This window comes from Neomonachus schauinslandi, chromosome 1 (genome assembly GCF_002201575.2).
Source record: "Neomonachus schauinslandi chromosome 1, ASM220157v2, whole genome shotgun sequence".
NCBI classification, from domain to species: domain Eukaryota; kingdom Metazoa; phylum Chordata; class Mammalia; order Carnivora; family Phocidae; genus Neomonachus; species Neomonachus schauinslandi.
This window is the reverse complement of record NC_058403.1, coordinates 145,115,604-145,130,889: the sequence shown is the minus strand read 5'-3', so window position 1 is coordinate 145,130,889 and position 15,286 is coordinate 145,115,604. Positions and strand designations below refer to the sequence as shown.

Genomic DNA, 15,286 nt, shown 5'->3' with positions numbered 1-15,286 from the left:
CTTTGCTTTGCCCTCCTCTTCTTGCCCTCTCTTCTTGCACAACACACTGGTGTGTCCGGGTGGACGGTGCCGCGGTCAGTTGCACAAGATTGCGCTTAAGCGTCAGGTTGGCGATCCTGCTTGTGAACGTGGCCGTCGGGCGGATCGGCTGTCACTGCCGCCATGCTCCGGCGGGGGTAGGTGTCCTGCAGGCTGGTGGTCGTGTGTGATTATGTGACAGCTCAGGGCCTGACGCCTGAGTGGAATCCTCCCCATGTCATTGTTTATCCTTTTTCTTAGAGTCGCTTCTGTGGCATTTAGGATCACAGCCATTGCTGAGAACTCTCCAGTGTAGGTTTTTTCTTTCTGTAGTTAGCCTTTTCTTTCCATTTCCAGATGGGTTTCTCTGCGTGGTCCTGCCCCTCCCCGAGATTACTTGCGCTGCCCCCAGGAGGGGGGCTGGCCCTCAGTGGGTTGGGGCAGAAGAGGAGGGGAGGGAAGACTTGGGCCTGTCCCCTCGGGGGGACAGCAGGGCCTCATGTCCGGTCCGCCCACAGCCCTGCACCTCGTAGGGCCTTTCCCCTGTATAAGGGGAAGGGGAGGGTGAGGACGGGCTCCCTTTCCCCTGTGTAAGGGGAAGGGGAGGGCGAGGACGGGCTCGCTGGGGGCCCACGCCGGTTCTCGTGAGGAGTCTGAGAAGGGTCTTGTGTGCAAGTGGGGGCAGGGTGGAGGTGTGGGCGGGATGGAGCCCGCAGAGAGACCTCCTTGCCCTTGTGTACTGTTTGAGTGTTGAGCCACATGCCTTACTTGTTGATTTTGTTTTTAAAGAAAGCAAATTCAGTTAATGAAGACCACCAGGGGCGAAGTGTCAACTCTCAAACGTTGGTATGCAAGAACCCCTTGGGGGGCTTGACATAAAAGCCAGTTCCTGGGTCACACCACCTAGATCCTGGTACAGGAGGTCTAGGGTGGAGCCTCGGGAACCATCTGAAGACCCCTCGTAGAGAAGCCTGCCTGTTGGCAACGTCACCCCCATGTACTGTTCTTGGGAGGGTTCCTCAGCACTGATCGGTAAAGGAAGGGAAGTGCTTTCTTGCAGATTCCTTCCCTGGAGGATCCTCGCCAGGACCCTTCAGATGAGGAGTGAGCACATGTGCGTTAGGGTTGGGAGGAAGCGGGCCCAGCTTAGCCCCTTACTAGCGGGCTCCTCACATAATCTCTGGGACTTTGGTTTCCTCGTTTGTAAAATGTGTTCTTAATTCTCACCCTGCACTGCCTGCTGGTTCATGAGAGTAGATGAAATTCAGTAATGGGTACCACGTGCTTTGCATCATTCAGCAATGTTTGTTGAGTGCTTACTGTTTACCGGGCAGGGCGCTTTATAAACAGTGGGGGACAAATCAGCATCCAAGATGGCACTGTTACTTTCTGAGGCCTCTCATGTGGTGGGCTGTGCACCAGTCTCGGATTGTTGCTAGTTGCTCAGTGGCATTTGGCTACCACCTCAGCCTCTCTGAGTACAGTCTCTTCTCTGTTAGATGAGGCGGGTGAGCCAGTAATTTTTAGCTCTAATGGTGCCTTTGTAGTTTGTGAGACCTCAACTTTTGTGATGTAGAGCATAACTACTAACTCTGACTTCCTTGAAGATGCTGAGGTGAGTCTCTCAACTGTGTGACTCTATAATAGGAATTTTCTAGAAAGACACCCAGTTACAAAGTATCATGTGTGTCTCCGGCACCATTATGGCCCGTGTATAAGTCTTTGCATCTGCGCCCTTTAATCTTAATAATTTCAAGAAAAATGAATTGTTTCCAAGTCTGTACAAGTGGTTTACAAGTGGCCGAGGAGAAGGGTCTTGTCTCGTGCAGTCTTTAAAACATTGCTGTGAGGGGCCGCCTGGGTGGCTCAGTCGTTAAGCGTCTGCCTTCGGCTCAGGTCATGGTCCCGGGGTCCTGGGATCGAGCCCCGCATCGGGCTCCCTGCTCCGCGGGGAGCCTGCTTCTCCCTCTCCCACTCCCCCTGCTTGTGTTCCCTCTCTCGCTGTGTCTCTCTCTGCCAAATAAGTAAATAAAATCTTTAAAAAAAAAACAACAACATTGCTGTGAGTTTACCATCACTGCCAAGCATAATGGATGGTAGGAGGCTTACCTCCTCTCCAGAACCTCCTCAAGCACAGACCTGGGGTCACACTCCTCGACCACCACCCCTGTGGCTAACTGGAAACATAGTGGGTAAAGAAATGGAATGGGTTGGGGCGGGGGAGGAGAAAATAGAAGATAGATGGGCTTTTAGAATATGGCCAGTTTTGTTGAGTTAAGGTTCCTTTGCTTTTTCTTTGTCACCTTTACTGTAGTCTAGAACATTCCTCAGAGGCCCAGAGTGAGACACCAGGCTGGGAAATCCCAGAGCACCAACAGGAGGCACACACATGTTTAATGTGGCCCTCGAGTGTTTACGAAATTCTAAGTGAGTGTCTGACATTGAGAAAATCAAGAAATCTCATGTAAAAATGCAGATTCCTAGCCTCTCAGAAGAAATCAGCACATCCGGGGCTCTGGGCCCCGCTAGGTGGAGCAGGATGTGCTGTACACACAGCCCTTGGCCTGGCTGCTCAGACACCTGTCGGGTAGGAATAGAGCTTTTCTGCAACCTCCTGCCTTTGTTCTGTGGATGCAGAAACTGAGTTCCAGACAGACGAAGATGGGACTTGCTAGGGTGACGGGGAGAAGTTGGGGACAGAGCCAGGCCTGGCGTCCCCTCCTCCAGGCTCTCGGAACAGCGCTCCTGCTGGACCTGGGCCCCACGCACCTTCCGGCAGGTGGCAGTCGTGCTGCTGGCTTGCCTCCCAGTCTGTCTCTTCCCGGACTTCACCCTGTGCCCTTGTTCCCCTCTCTTCTGATTTTGCATTTCTTCTCAGGAACTCTCCTCTTTATCCAACGCTGTTCCCTCTCTCCTTTTGTTCTTTCTCCTCCCCCTGCTGTTGCCCCAGGATCTCCTGGAGCCTGGGTGAGTGTTTAGGATGCTTCTCCCCTGCATCCGTGCAGGTTCCCCACTCTCCCGGGCCCAGAGCCCTCCAGCTTCAGCATGGAGGCGGGAGGCCCAGAGACCCTGATGGAGCCACCCCCACCCCCGTCTGGGGGTGGCCACCACTCAGCGCATGTAACTGCACGGTCCTGGATATGCTGATTTCTTCTGAGAGGCCAGGGATCTGTGTCTTTACATGAGACTCCCTGATCTTTAAATGTCAGGCACTAATTTGTCGCCTCTGCTGTAAAATGTTAAGCCTTATCTCGGGTGCCTGGCAAGTTCCATGAAGCTGGCATGTCACCTGTGTATCAGAGCGGCCTCCTTCTAGCCCTTCTGCGAGAATGAGGATCTGGCCCAAGGCAGGTGTCGAGTGGACATAGTGCCCCTGTAGCCCCAGACCTTCTGGATGCCTAGCAGTCTCTAGCACCCTGTGCCACCTCCCATCCAGCCCTAAATGTAGCCCTCATCCTCGGGTAGGAGGACCCACTCCAAACCTTATGCCTTGGAGAAAGCCTGGGAGGGATTATAGCTCTGAACAGGTGAAGAGACCCCTTATGTTTTGCTCCCAAAGTGGTGCTGTAGGAATAGGGGGCATTGGATTGAATCCGTTGTTGGCTGAGTAATTGAGGGGACGTTCACTTCCCCGTGCGACTTACCTCCATGCTGAACGAAAACCTACAGGGATGCCAGGAGGGGCCTGAAAACACTTGACACTAGATGGCTGTACCTTACCTGTGCTGAATGCTGGGCGTTGGTCCATCCTGGGGACGCAGGGCTCACAGACTAGCCCTGCCACCCATTGCTGATTTTTTCCTTGCCCTTGTCCCCATTATTTACCCAGCACTCACTGGGCACTTACTGTTTGTTGCCCGGCTGGATGTAGAGGCGGTGGACTCTGTTCTTTCTCCTGAGGGGCTCACAGCTAGTGGAGAAGGGGCTGCAGAAAAACATAACATTGTAGTGAAATCATCAGTGTACTGTGTACCTAGCCACAGTCAGAAGTCAAGGAACGCCTGAAATACGAGGTGACATTTGAGTGGTATTTTGAGATGGAGTTTGCTGGGCAGCGAAGGGCATTCTAGGCAGCTAGGACAGCTGGTGTAAAAACCAACATTTGTGAAAAAGTATGTTTAGCAAATGGTGAGAAGTTGGTGTGGCTTAACTGAGGAGGTATTGGATAAAACAGCAGAGTCTGCACTTGCTGAGAAAGGCTGTTTTTACAGAGACCAAGATAATAGTGGCTTCAACAAGGTAGACCTTTCTTCCCCTCCTCAAAGTCCCAGGCGAGGGTTGGACTCGACGAGGTGGCCCCAGGTGCCCAGGATTGCTCTGGTGTTGCCTTTAGTTGTGTGGTTGAAGATGGTTTCAGCACCAGCCCCCTCTCTGCATGCGACAGCTGGAGGAGGCATGGCTTGGAGGCTCTCTTCACATCCTGTTAACCAGGCACGGGGACATACCTTCCTGCAAGGAAAGATGGGACATGTAGTTTTTAGCCGGGTGGCCATGTGCCCAGCCACACCTTGGAAATTACATTACCAAAAGGAAGAAGCAGAAATTGGATATTGGGAAACCTCCGTCCCAACAGCCTCTTATCTTAGGAAGGCGTGGGCTGAAACATGGAGCACTTTATAGGGAGCTGGGAGGTTTTTAAAGCAGGGCAGTACCATGTTTTTAAAAAGCATCTTTCCACAGATGACACCAGCCGCAGTGTGGCCAGCAACCATGGGGCAGTTGTAGTAACTGAGGAAGGGGGAGATCCGCCCTGACCATCTGAGTGGGCCTGGCTTTCTGATGGTTTGACATGCTGGGCGTTGGTGGGTTCCGGCCTGTGTGGTTGCTGAACAGCCAGGGACCTGTTGGGGTCTGAGTTCAATCTGCAGGTTGATGCTCTTTATTTGAGGTTTATCTGAGAATACATTTTTATAGCTTGTTAATAATGTGAGTTGGGGGGCACCTGGATAGCTTAGTTGGTTAAGCATCCAACTCTTGGTTTCATCTCAGGTCACTATCTTGGGGTCCTGGGATCAAGCCCCATGTCGTTGGGCTCCGCACTCAGCCAGGAGTCTGCTTATCCCTCTCCCTCCCCCTTTGCACCCCCCCCCCCCCCCCTGGCCTGGCCTGGCCCATCCTCCCTTGCTCGCACGCTCTCTCTCTCTCTCAAATAAATAAAATCTTAAAAAAAAAAAATATGAGGGGGCGCCTGGGTGGCTCAGTCGTTAAGCGTCTGCCTTCGGCTCAGGTCATGATCCCAGCGTCGTGGGAAGGAGCCCCGCATCAGGTTCCCTGATTGGCGAGGAGCCTGCTTCTCTCTCTCCCACTCCCTCTGCTTGTGTTCCCTCTCTCGCTGTGTCTCTCTCTGTCAAATAAATAAATAAAATCTTAAAAAAAAAATAATGAGTTGGAGCTGTGGAGAAATGATAACTGTCAAGAGTATAAAGGGGTCCTTCAGTGTCCTTTGACACTGTGAGCTTGAGTAAGCCCCAGGAGAGGGGGCAGGGCCGTCCTTCTCGGGCCCCTGACCCTCTCTGGTTCTGCAGACAAATTACTTCACTTCTCCACTCTGCTTCCTGGGCTCTAGAAGGGAAAATCATTCTGATGCCTCCCTCACTTGTCAGTGTGTTTAATTGCACATCCCTGTCATGCTTTTGAAGTCGTCTCCCTGCTTAGAACAAAAACTTCCTGATCCGAATACCCTGGGAATTCCCCAGCATTTCTTGTGTGCCCACTGGGAGAGACGGAAGGAAGGCAGGTGGCAGAAGGAAGGGGCATAGCTTTCTTGGTCAGACAGTTGAGGCTTCCCATGTGGCAGGATCTGCCACTTATTTAGCTGCGTGGCCTTGACCGACAAGATATTCCACAGCCCGTGTGAATCTCTGCTTCCTCATCTGTAAAACACAACAGGTATTATCTGTTCCAGGTTGCTTGAAGGGTCAGAGAGGGCCCTGCAGGCAGCCGGCTTGGTGCTTGCAACAGTGCAGGCATTCCTGGAGAATTCTTGAAGGCTCTCATACTCTGTTTACCCAATTTCAGGCCTTGGGTATGTCTTCTCTGTGGGGCAAATGTGGTGTTCCCCTCCTCACCCTGCGGCCGAGGTCAAGGAACGCTCCCTGGGTCTCTAATCCTTCCCTATGCTCTGATTCTCTGGGCCTTCCAGGCGGCCAGAAACTTGGCTGTGTTTATATGGCTGGTCACGGTATGGCAAAATCAAATACACAGAGTTTTTTTTAAAAAGGCATTTTGGCACAGCCTCACCTTTTGATACTTTATCTCCCTGGTCAGCTTGTGCTCTGAGGGAAACGATCTCTCTTGGACGTAAAGACCCACACTGTAAATAGGTTGACCTTCAGCCCTGGAAATGTGGAAGGACAGGTCAAGTCTCAGAGTTTGAGCCCCTGCCAACATGCTCAGAAGTGATACGGTATTCTTAGAAGGGATTTTTGTTTTAGATAGTTGCCTTCCTCTGTGGAGCCAATCCGTGTTTAGTTAAGAGATGCTGCCAATTGGGTGCCAACCCTCCTTGACCCCATGTCCCCTCAGTCACAAGGCTGCCATTTTATAACCGTGAGGGCTCTCCCCAAGATGAGCTTTGTGGGAACTTATTCTTCACTTGATTGTGAGGGGAGGAAATATTTGCTTAATTACGGGCCCCTCTTGAGCCTCTCGAGTGGCGTTTTGTTGTTGGCAGGAGGTGAGAAAAAGTATGAGATCTGTCTTGAGGTTGGGCTGTTGGCTCTGGCCTCGGGGAGGAGGCATCTTCTGTTTGCGGCAGACCTTTGCTAAGTGGCAGAGTGGCTCGGGTCTGGTTTTCAGCTGGCTGAAATGCCACAGCGCTTGCAGTGACATTTCCCACATGAGGCCGAGAATCTTAAGTGTTCAAATATTGTCCCCTTCCAGTCCCTAGAGCTCCAAGGAAAATTCTAAATGTCTTCACCTTGTACTTACTTTCTTCTCTTTCCTCAGTGCTTGAGAAACCACACTGACTTCCTGAATCGAAATGTTCTGCAGTGAAGCTTTGCATATTGAATCGAGCGAGAACGGGGTATGGGGGGTGGTAGGAGGTGGAGGGGGTCTGACAGGTGCTTTTGGTGGGCTCTTGCTCGAAGGGAGACACTGGGTCACCGAATGCTCCCTTTACCTGTGATTCTGTATTTTTTTGCCTGCTATGTGGCCTTAAACACAAAGGACAGAGGGATTTTCGTAAGTCTCTGGCGTAGCTGTTCTGGGCACGGGAGGCTCCATATTCTCCTCGAGCATGAGCGGCCCTGTAGCCACGCCCTGCTGCCACCTTGTCTTTGGTTCAGCCCCGAGAGCAGCAAAGGGACTGGTCTTCCCTGCTGTGCTGGCTTTGGTTCCCTGGTGAACCCCGAACCCCTGCCCCGGGCCCTTCCTTCTCCCTCCGCCTCCCCTTCCAGCTTGCTACACCCCGGGATTCGCTCCCACTCTTTGCACCACTCATTTCCTCTGTGTGTGTTCAGGCTGGGCCTCTCTCCTTTCCTTTGATGCCACCTTCCACATTCTCAGAATGACTCATAATGGTGATCTCTTGTCAGCACCCCTTCACCTTGCCGTTGTGTGGGTTCACATATCTTGAGAGGATTTTCTCCTCCTGCCCCTCCCTGCACTTTGGAGAGGGACGGGAGACTGAATCCCATGCTCTGCCCTCCACCGTGATCCAGGCCCCCACCTTTGTTTACTACTTCAAGGCTAGAACATTGTGCAATAACCTTTCTAAGAATTGCTCTGATTGTATTCTTCTTATCTTTTGAGTGGTTTTTCTCACTGAGCGCTCATTCCTAGGATGAAAGACTGAGTTAACTATCTGGTCCAGCCATGAGCACCATAGGTGCTTCAGTTTCTTTATGGGTTCACAAGACCACCACTGCTTGCACCTGCCGTTTGCCATCATGGGTCACGAATACTCTCTGTGAACTGGGCCAATATGGTGACTGATGTCAGAATTAGTTGAGAGATAATCAACACTCATCCATTAGCATTTATTTAATTCATTCTTCCCAGGGGTAGAGAAGTTGCGGAAGACTGGTCTTGTCCTGGGTACATTGGATGTGTTGTTGTGTTTACAGGTTAATTACAAGGCCTCTTTGATGGGCTTTTTATGGATTGATCGACCTTCACGGGCATTATGGTGCGCCCCTTGAGCACACAGTCTAGGCCAGGACCTGTGAGGAGTACGGGTGGTGGATTGGGAATAACCACTGATGGAAATTGTCCATTTCACAGGGAGATGGGTTGGATACTAAAATACCCAGAAGACAGAACCTAATAAGGGCAGTAATAGAAGATCTGACAAAACACTGTGGGAATATAGAAGGGAGGGAAGAGGTTAATTCCGCTTGAAGTGTTCAAAACACCAACATATCCGGGAAGACCTGGCCTCTGCCTTGATGGAGGGAATACCTATTGCTTTAATGGTTGGAAGCCCCACAAGAACACAAGCATCGCAAGAGCGGGACCATGACTGTTGTGTTGACTGTGCGCGTCTCCCGTGTCTCAGACTCAGCATATATTTGCATGGATGAATGGAAAGAGATATAGGCGGATGAACAGTTGAGTGAATTAAATGAAGGCACAGTCCCAGATGGGGGGATGGCTTGAATGGTAAGAGTAGCAGGAGGAAGTTAGACATATTGGTGAAATTGTAGCTGGTTTGGCTTACCCATAGAGTGATTGAAAGAGGATGGTCCGGGAAAGGGTTGGGAAGACTGACTGAGCCCAGAAAGCGTAAGAATTGTGGCTTCACTTTGAAGAAAGTGGGCTGCTAAACAGTATAGGAAATGTTTCAGGTCGGTCTTGTACGTTTCAAGAATGGAATTTGAATTGGAAGAAGGTTCCTGATGTGAGCGCATCTGGCTGCTCCGGGCTGTGGCTACGTGGCTGAAGACACCCACTGGGGCCACGAGGTTAGTTAGCTAGCAGCTGCCAGGCCAGAACCGGGTCTGGGCTCTCATTTCCCTGTCTTCTTCTCTCTAGACGTGTGCAACAGCACTAACCTTCCGGAAGTCGAGATCATCAGCCTGCTGGAGGAGCAGCTGCCCCATTATAAGTTAAGAGCCGACACCATCTACGGTTATGACCACGACGACTGGCTCCATACACCCCTCATTTCTCCAGATGCCAACATCGACCTCACAACCGAGCAAATCGAAGAGACGCTGAAGTACTTCCGTGAGTAGTTCCCTTTCGTGTGGTGACGGCGCCGTGACGGCCAGTGGTCCTTAGCTGTGGCCCCACGTGGGACCTCACACTGGCTAGCAGGGCTTACTGTCTGCCGTTTGTGGAAGGGTGCCCCGAGAAATGTGGCCGTAGGGTTCAGCCACACACAAGGCCCTGATTTTGAGTATTCCGAATAGAAATTTTAGGGTGGTGGGGACCAGGTGCAAATTTTCATTTGAACCAGTTTTCTCTTAACTGTACAGAAGAATTTGAAAATGCTCCCATTTCCCCCCTCTTACCAAAATACAGTGTGAGTCCATAGAAACTGTCACTGGGAGGGAGTTTGCATTTAAACCAAAGGCACTGGGAACATCTTGGCTGCTTAGTATTATTTATATGACATAGCAAGACTCGTATACCAAGGCTGACCAATGAGGTTGGTAGGACAGACCAGCTCTCCTTTGTCTTGACAACCCTGACTTTAAAATTCAAGTTAACTTTAGCCTCGTCTAAGTTAGTGATGTCACTTTGGAAGTGAGATCATTTACATACCTGTGTATCATTGTGTTGTCTTCAAAAATAAAAAGTACAGCAATCCTGCTTCTATTTGATGGTAACTTGGTTCAAAACCAGATTATAACATCTCTAAGTTTTCTGTAATTATTGTCTCAATACAGAGTGATCTCCAATGTTCTTGAATTTGGGAAATCATGTATAATAAACAAGTTGGAACTACAAGTTTCTCTTTTAGAATGTGTCTGGGTCTGTTTTCACTTTTTTCTCCATTAGATGTTAATGAGAAAGGAATTTTGTTTAAACTGACCTGTGTGTTTATACCTAAGAAGAATCCTACAGTCTCTGTGAACACGGCAGGTAGTCAGTTTCGATCGGAATAAAAATAGAATAATCCACACCAGGGCAGATACGAAGCATGTTAGACTTGTACCAGTGTTCACAGTGGCCCTTTAGACTCTCTGACGTGTCTGGTAGTGTATAGGAAGCTCTTTGGCAGTCACTTTTGTTGACTCACGGTATCTGTTACACCAAGAGATGTGGTGTTGGATAGACAACCGTGTCCAGAGTCACGTCCTTGGCAGGTTCCGTCTCTGGTTCCTTCAGATTGCTTCACGGGAGAATTGACAGCAGAACGGTTTTTTCAGAAATCCCCGTGTGTTACTTCTACTTCCTTAAGAGACCCTCCTGTGATGCTGTGGGACTCTGCATGGCCATTTCTGCCACAGGAGGCTCCTGGGTCCTTACACAGATGAATCACTTACAATCGCAGCGTAATGGGACCCGTCCACGGGCAGGACTTCGGAGAACTTTCACATGAATTGCTCCTTTCATCCCTGTGCAATGTCTGCAGTCTGGGCAGGGCTGGTTTTTTTTTTTTTAAAGATTTTATTTATTTATTTGAGAGAGAGAGAGAACGAGAGACAGAGAGCATGAGAGGGAGGAGGGTCAGAGGGAGAAGCAGACTCCCTGCTGAGCAGGGAGCCCGATGCGGGACTCGATCCCGAGACTCCAGGATCATGACCTGAGCCCAAGGCAGTCGCTTAACCAACTGAGCCACCCAGGTGCCCAGGGCTGGTTTGATTATCGAGGAAGTGGAGGCATGGAGGGCTCCTAGTATCTCTTCCATAGCACTGACCTCCAGCTTCTGAGATACTTGCAAACAGTAGACTTGACCAGACGCTATGGCTTGTTTCTGCTTGTGCGCTCTGTTTTTGGTTATATATTTAAGAGAGGGAGAAAAGGTTCCTATTGGATTTGGCAGTGGACAACACAGATTATGCCAAATTAGAAGAAGCGAAGTAAACGCTGAGCAGAGACCCTGAAAGTTCTTAGAGCATGGTCGCCCCCCAAGTCTTACCTTAATTCTGTGTTTCCTTCTGCGTTACTTGTGCTTAGAGCAAAGTAGGTATTGATTAAAACTGTTGATTAAATGAACAATTGGGGTTAACTCCTAAATATAGCACGCTCCTCAGCAGGGCTTTCAAACGGAGGTCCTAGGACCCCCGAAGAGTCTGTAGAGGGAAATTGGGGGAATCTGTGAACTTGTAAAGAAATGAAATGACATGACATCTTTATTTTCACTAACTTCTAACTGAAATGCAACATTTCCTTTCACGGTGAACACAGGAACCAAAGCACGGTGTTCTCAGCAGGCCCTGTGACTTTGTCACCAGTAGAGAAATCAAGATTTTCATGTCCTGCTGCAGTGGAGACAGATACTTAGAAATGCCACCTTTATTCATCACTGCTTTGAAATTACCTTCATTATGAGGCGTGCCGATAGATCTTGTTATTTAATACATTGACAAAGAAGCCCTTCTGTCACAGTCTATTTGCAAGTTGTCATAACCGCATAGCAATACAATTGGTTTCCTTCCTAGTTCTTTGTACTTTATCTTATGTTTTCAACTCTCTCTTCTAAGGAGGGGTCTGTGAGCCTCGCCGAACTGGCTGAGAGGTCGGTGGAAGGCACAGATCAGGAGCCCTGCTCCACGCGTGGTGTCCTTTCTGGGTTCCACTGTTTGTTTATAGGTACGTAACCCAGGAGATGCAGTGGCCACAGCGCTGACTCACCAGTGTGTAAAATCAGTTGTGAGGTGTGGAGAAGGTAACAGAGCTGTTGTTACCTCTTAGATTTATTTTCTCATCAGTTAGGGCAGTGGTTCTCTGTTGTGGGTGGGAGTGGGGGGGGGGGATAAAGGGGTACCCTAGGGGTTCTGATAATAGGAGATGAGGTAAACCTCAGCTCCCTCTCTTACAGACTGTCTCCCAGAGTAGAGAAATGACGCTTTGCCTTTTGAATCTGGCTCTCCCCTGGCTTGTTTTTTTTGTTTTTTATTTTTTTTTTATTTTAAGTAGCTTCCATGCCTAACATGGGGCTTGAACTCAAGACTCTGAGGTTAGGAGTCACATGCTGTGCCGACTGAGCCAGCCAGGAGCCCCTCACCTGGCTGGTTAAGAAGAGGTGGCTACCTCTTTGGGTGTCTACCTTTACCAGGTGGTAGAATGACCTTTTCAGACAAATTTTAACAGGTTGATTTCTTTTTGACTCCCGAGAAGTGTGAGAAACAAACAGAACATGAAAATGATTCACACAGCAAATGTACCCATAAATAGGGGACATTTAGGATTAGATGGTCTAGGAAGAAGGAAAAATAGTCAACATTTAGCCCTTACTGTGTATCAGGCACTGTTCCTAATTCCTTACATGTATCTCATTCAATTCTCACAGTGACCTCTGAGTGAAAGAGTCTTGCTGTCCCCAACCTAAAGGGGGACACTGAGGAGGACACTGAGGCACAGGGAAGTTAAGAAGCTTGCCCAAAGTCACACAGCACGCAGTGGGTGGGGGGTGGTGGTGGTGCTGAGTTTCAGACCTAGGTTGTCTGGTCTGACTCCGTATCCTAACTACTCTCTCAGAAGAGCACAATGAGAAAGCAATTATATTTTAAGAATAAAGCTTACCAAATGAGATACAAAGAGCAAACCCTCAGTTTGAGAATATCAGTAGCTATTTATTTATAAAACGTCTCTCCTACATATTCAAGATTCACCTTTTTTCCCCTGAAGGTCGCTGTCCCAGGTGACACTTAGCCGGATGTAACTTAATGTCCACTTGAGGTTTCCTCCCTCCTTCCCTGTGGTTTTGCCTCTGTCATGTGGTCTGTAGGTCACACTTCCCCATCTCTGGTGGAAATGACTAGAGCGTGCTGTGGACCTTTCTTGTCACAAAGCCTTCTGGAGACACCAGACGTGAAAGTGGCTTTGTTGGTACAGAGGTAGCTTTGGCTCCTTCTGGTTCCTCATTTCCAGGGCCTGCTCTCTGTAGCTTTTTGGTTAAGGAGCATTGGGTCAAGAAAAGAAATTTCTCTGTGTCTCAAGGGCATAGGATTCTCTGACCACTTCACCTCTGACTTTCCCTGGAATAGTCTTTTTCCTAAGGAGAAGAGAAGGTTATAAAGCAAACAAGTTTCAAGACATTGTTCTATTGTTTGCTTTTACTGTAAACTAATCTTAATGAATCAGCCAACAAGTATTCACTGAGCGCCTGGGATGCACTTATAATCCTTTGTGAGCTTAACTTAAAGCTTTGAGTTCCAGCTGAGGTTTTCTGGCTGAGGAAGTGAAAACATCTGCTGGATTATGGATTTTCTTCCCTTACCCGAGCAGGGACTCTGCATCTGGCTTGGGCCCACGCAGGAAGCCCTCCAGGCCTCTGCTGGTATCCTGCACTGAGTTGCTTGCCTTGCTCATGTGGGAGAAGCGAGTGGGGTCTGGGAACTTGCATATTCTACCAGGTCCCTGTGCCATTTTAATTTTTTAGAGTTTAATTTAAACAACAACAACAACAACAAAATGAAAGACCATTGCTGGAGCACCCGAGGCCTGTGGCAAAGTGCCTCACTAGGCTTATGCACAGTGCTGGCCTTCCACGGGCCAGGGGTCATGGACGGGTCCCCCTGCCCCTTACCCCCGCACTCTGGAATTGTGCCCAGGGAGGACCGGAGCCCACAGTCGATATCATACGCCGATTTCCACTGTGTTCATTCACTTGTGTCCACGTGGTCCCAGGCGTCACGACTGTTTGCATGAGCCTTTGTGTTACACTTTACCACCCTAGGACTATCACAAGGCAGCCGGAGTCCGCTTGGGACGAGGCATGAAGGCCCAGAGCATCTGCAGGGGGTCTAACGGGCCAGAGCGTGGGCTGGACCCCAGCGTCTCTACCCAGCCATCTCTGGAGGTCCTGGTGCCCCCGGAGCAGGCGTGACACAGTGACCACTCCCTTCTGGACACTTGCCGTTCCTGTTCCTCGACTTTCCTCCTGTCTCTCTGGCCTGTCCTTCCAACCTCTTTGACCGGTTTTCCCTCTTCTTCTGAGCTTCTAAATCGGTGGCCGTCGACCCTGATGAACTGAGAGAGCTTTCTAAAAAATAAGCCCTCACAAGCCTCTCTTCTGGAAGTAGTCATCTGAAGCCCGTAACTGTGAGGTGCTGCTGGAAATGTGGGCATGCCCTGCGGGCATCTCTCTGCACACTCTCCCCCTCCCAGCTCCGTGCTCACAACTCGCCAATTTCTGCCCACCTCTGACTCCCCTACCTCCCTCCTGGCTCCAGGCTCCTATGCCCAGTCAGTGGCTTAGCATGTCTACTGTCAACATTTCCCTCCCATCCTTACACATTTGTCTTGAGAAATGTGACATGCTTTACCCCAATTCTGTGTCCTGCTGGCCATCAGCCGACTCTGTTAATTCTTCGTGCACATACATCTCGGACCCCTTCTCTGACCCTGCGGCCACCGGCGTGGACGAAGCCGCGCCATCCCATCCCTGGGCTGCTGTACCTGCTCGCCTGCATCCACCTTGCTTCTCTGCGATTCTCTTTTGTATCGGCAGCCCGGCTGGTCTTTTCTCAAGATCCCCTGGGGTTATGCTGCTCCTTTGCTTCTCCCTGCTCTTTGGATCAAAGGCAGGGTCTTCTAGAACCCTGTGACCTGGCTCTTGGCCCTCTCTGCCACCGGCCTCGTTGCACCCTCCCCCATCGCCCCAGCCCCACTGTGGACACCCCACGCTTGCCTCACTGAGGCTCCCTCCCTCCCCTTTCTTTCCTGATCTCTGATTCTCAGCCCAAATGTGCCCTCCTCAGAAGAGCCTTCCTCCAGGAAGCCTTCCCGGAGCGCCCATCTGTGGTGCCCCCTCCTTTTCCTTTTTGCCACCGTCATGGCTCTCATCTGTCTGCTCCCATCATGATAATGCAAGCAGTAATAATAATGAGTCATCTCTGGGGAGTGCTTCCTTTTGGCCGGGCTAGTGCTCCTAAGCGCTTTACCTTATGAGTCCACTAGGACACACACACTGGATTCGAAGTCCGTGATCCCCTCTTTGTTAAGTGATTTTTTTTGGATATAGTGCAACTGTGTATCCAAATTGAATTGGCCATTTAATCCTTAATTTAGTCTTTCAAGGTATTAAACTTCGCTTTCATAGAAACAGCTCTTTTTCTGTGCGACTCATGAAATAATAAACGTAACTGTATAATTACATTAACAAGCAAAACGGACACGGACGGGTTTGGGAACAAACACAAATGACCCT

General features: G+C 49.9%; 1 protein-coding gene across 5 annotated transcripts in view; it reads left to right on the top strand.

Moving 5' to 3' along the window:
* Positions 1-15,286, top strand: part of TRAK1 (trafficking kinesin protein 1) — a 177,501-nt gene that overhangs the window by 86,059 nt on the left and 76,156 nt on the right. For all 5 annotated transcript variants that reach the window (XM_021678939.2, XM_021678937.1, XM_021678935.1 and 2 more), the window contains one exon: positions 8,995-9,189. Coding sequence is in view for 3 of the 5 variants with exons in the window: in XM_021678937.1 (XP_021534612.1) it covers positions 8,995-9,189 (195 nt within the window). In the remaining 2 variants the exon portion in view is untranslated. The remainder of the gene's footprint in view (positions 1-8,994; positions 9,190-15,286) is intronic.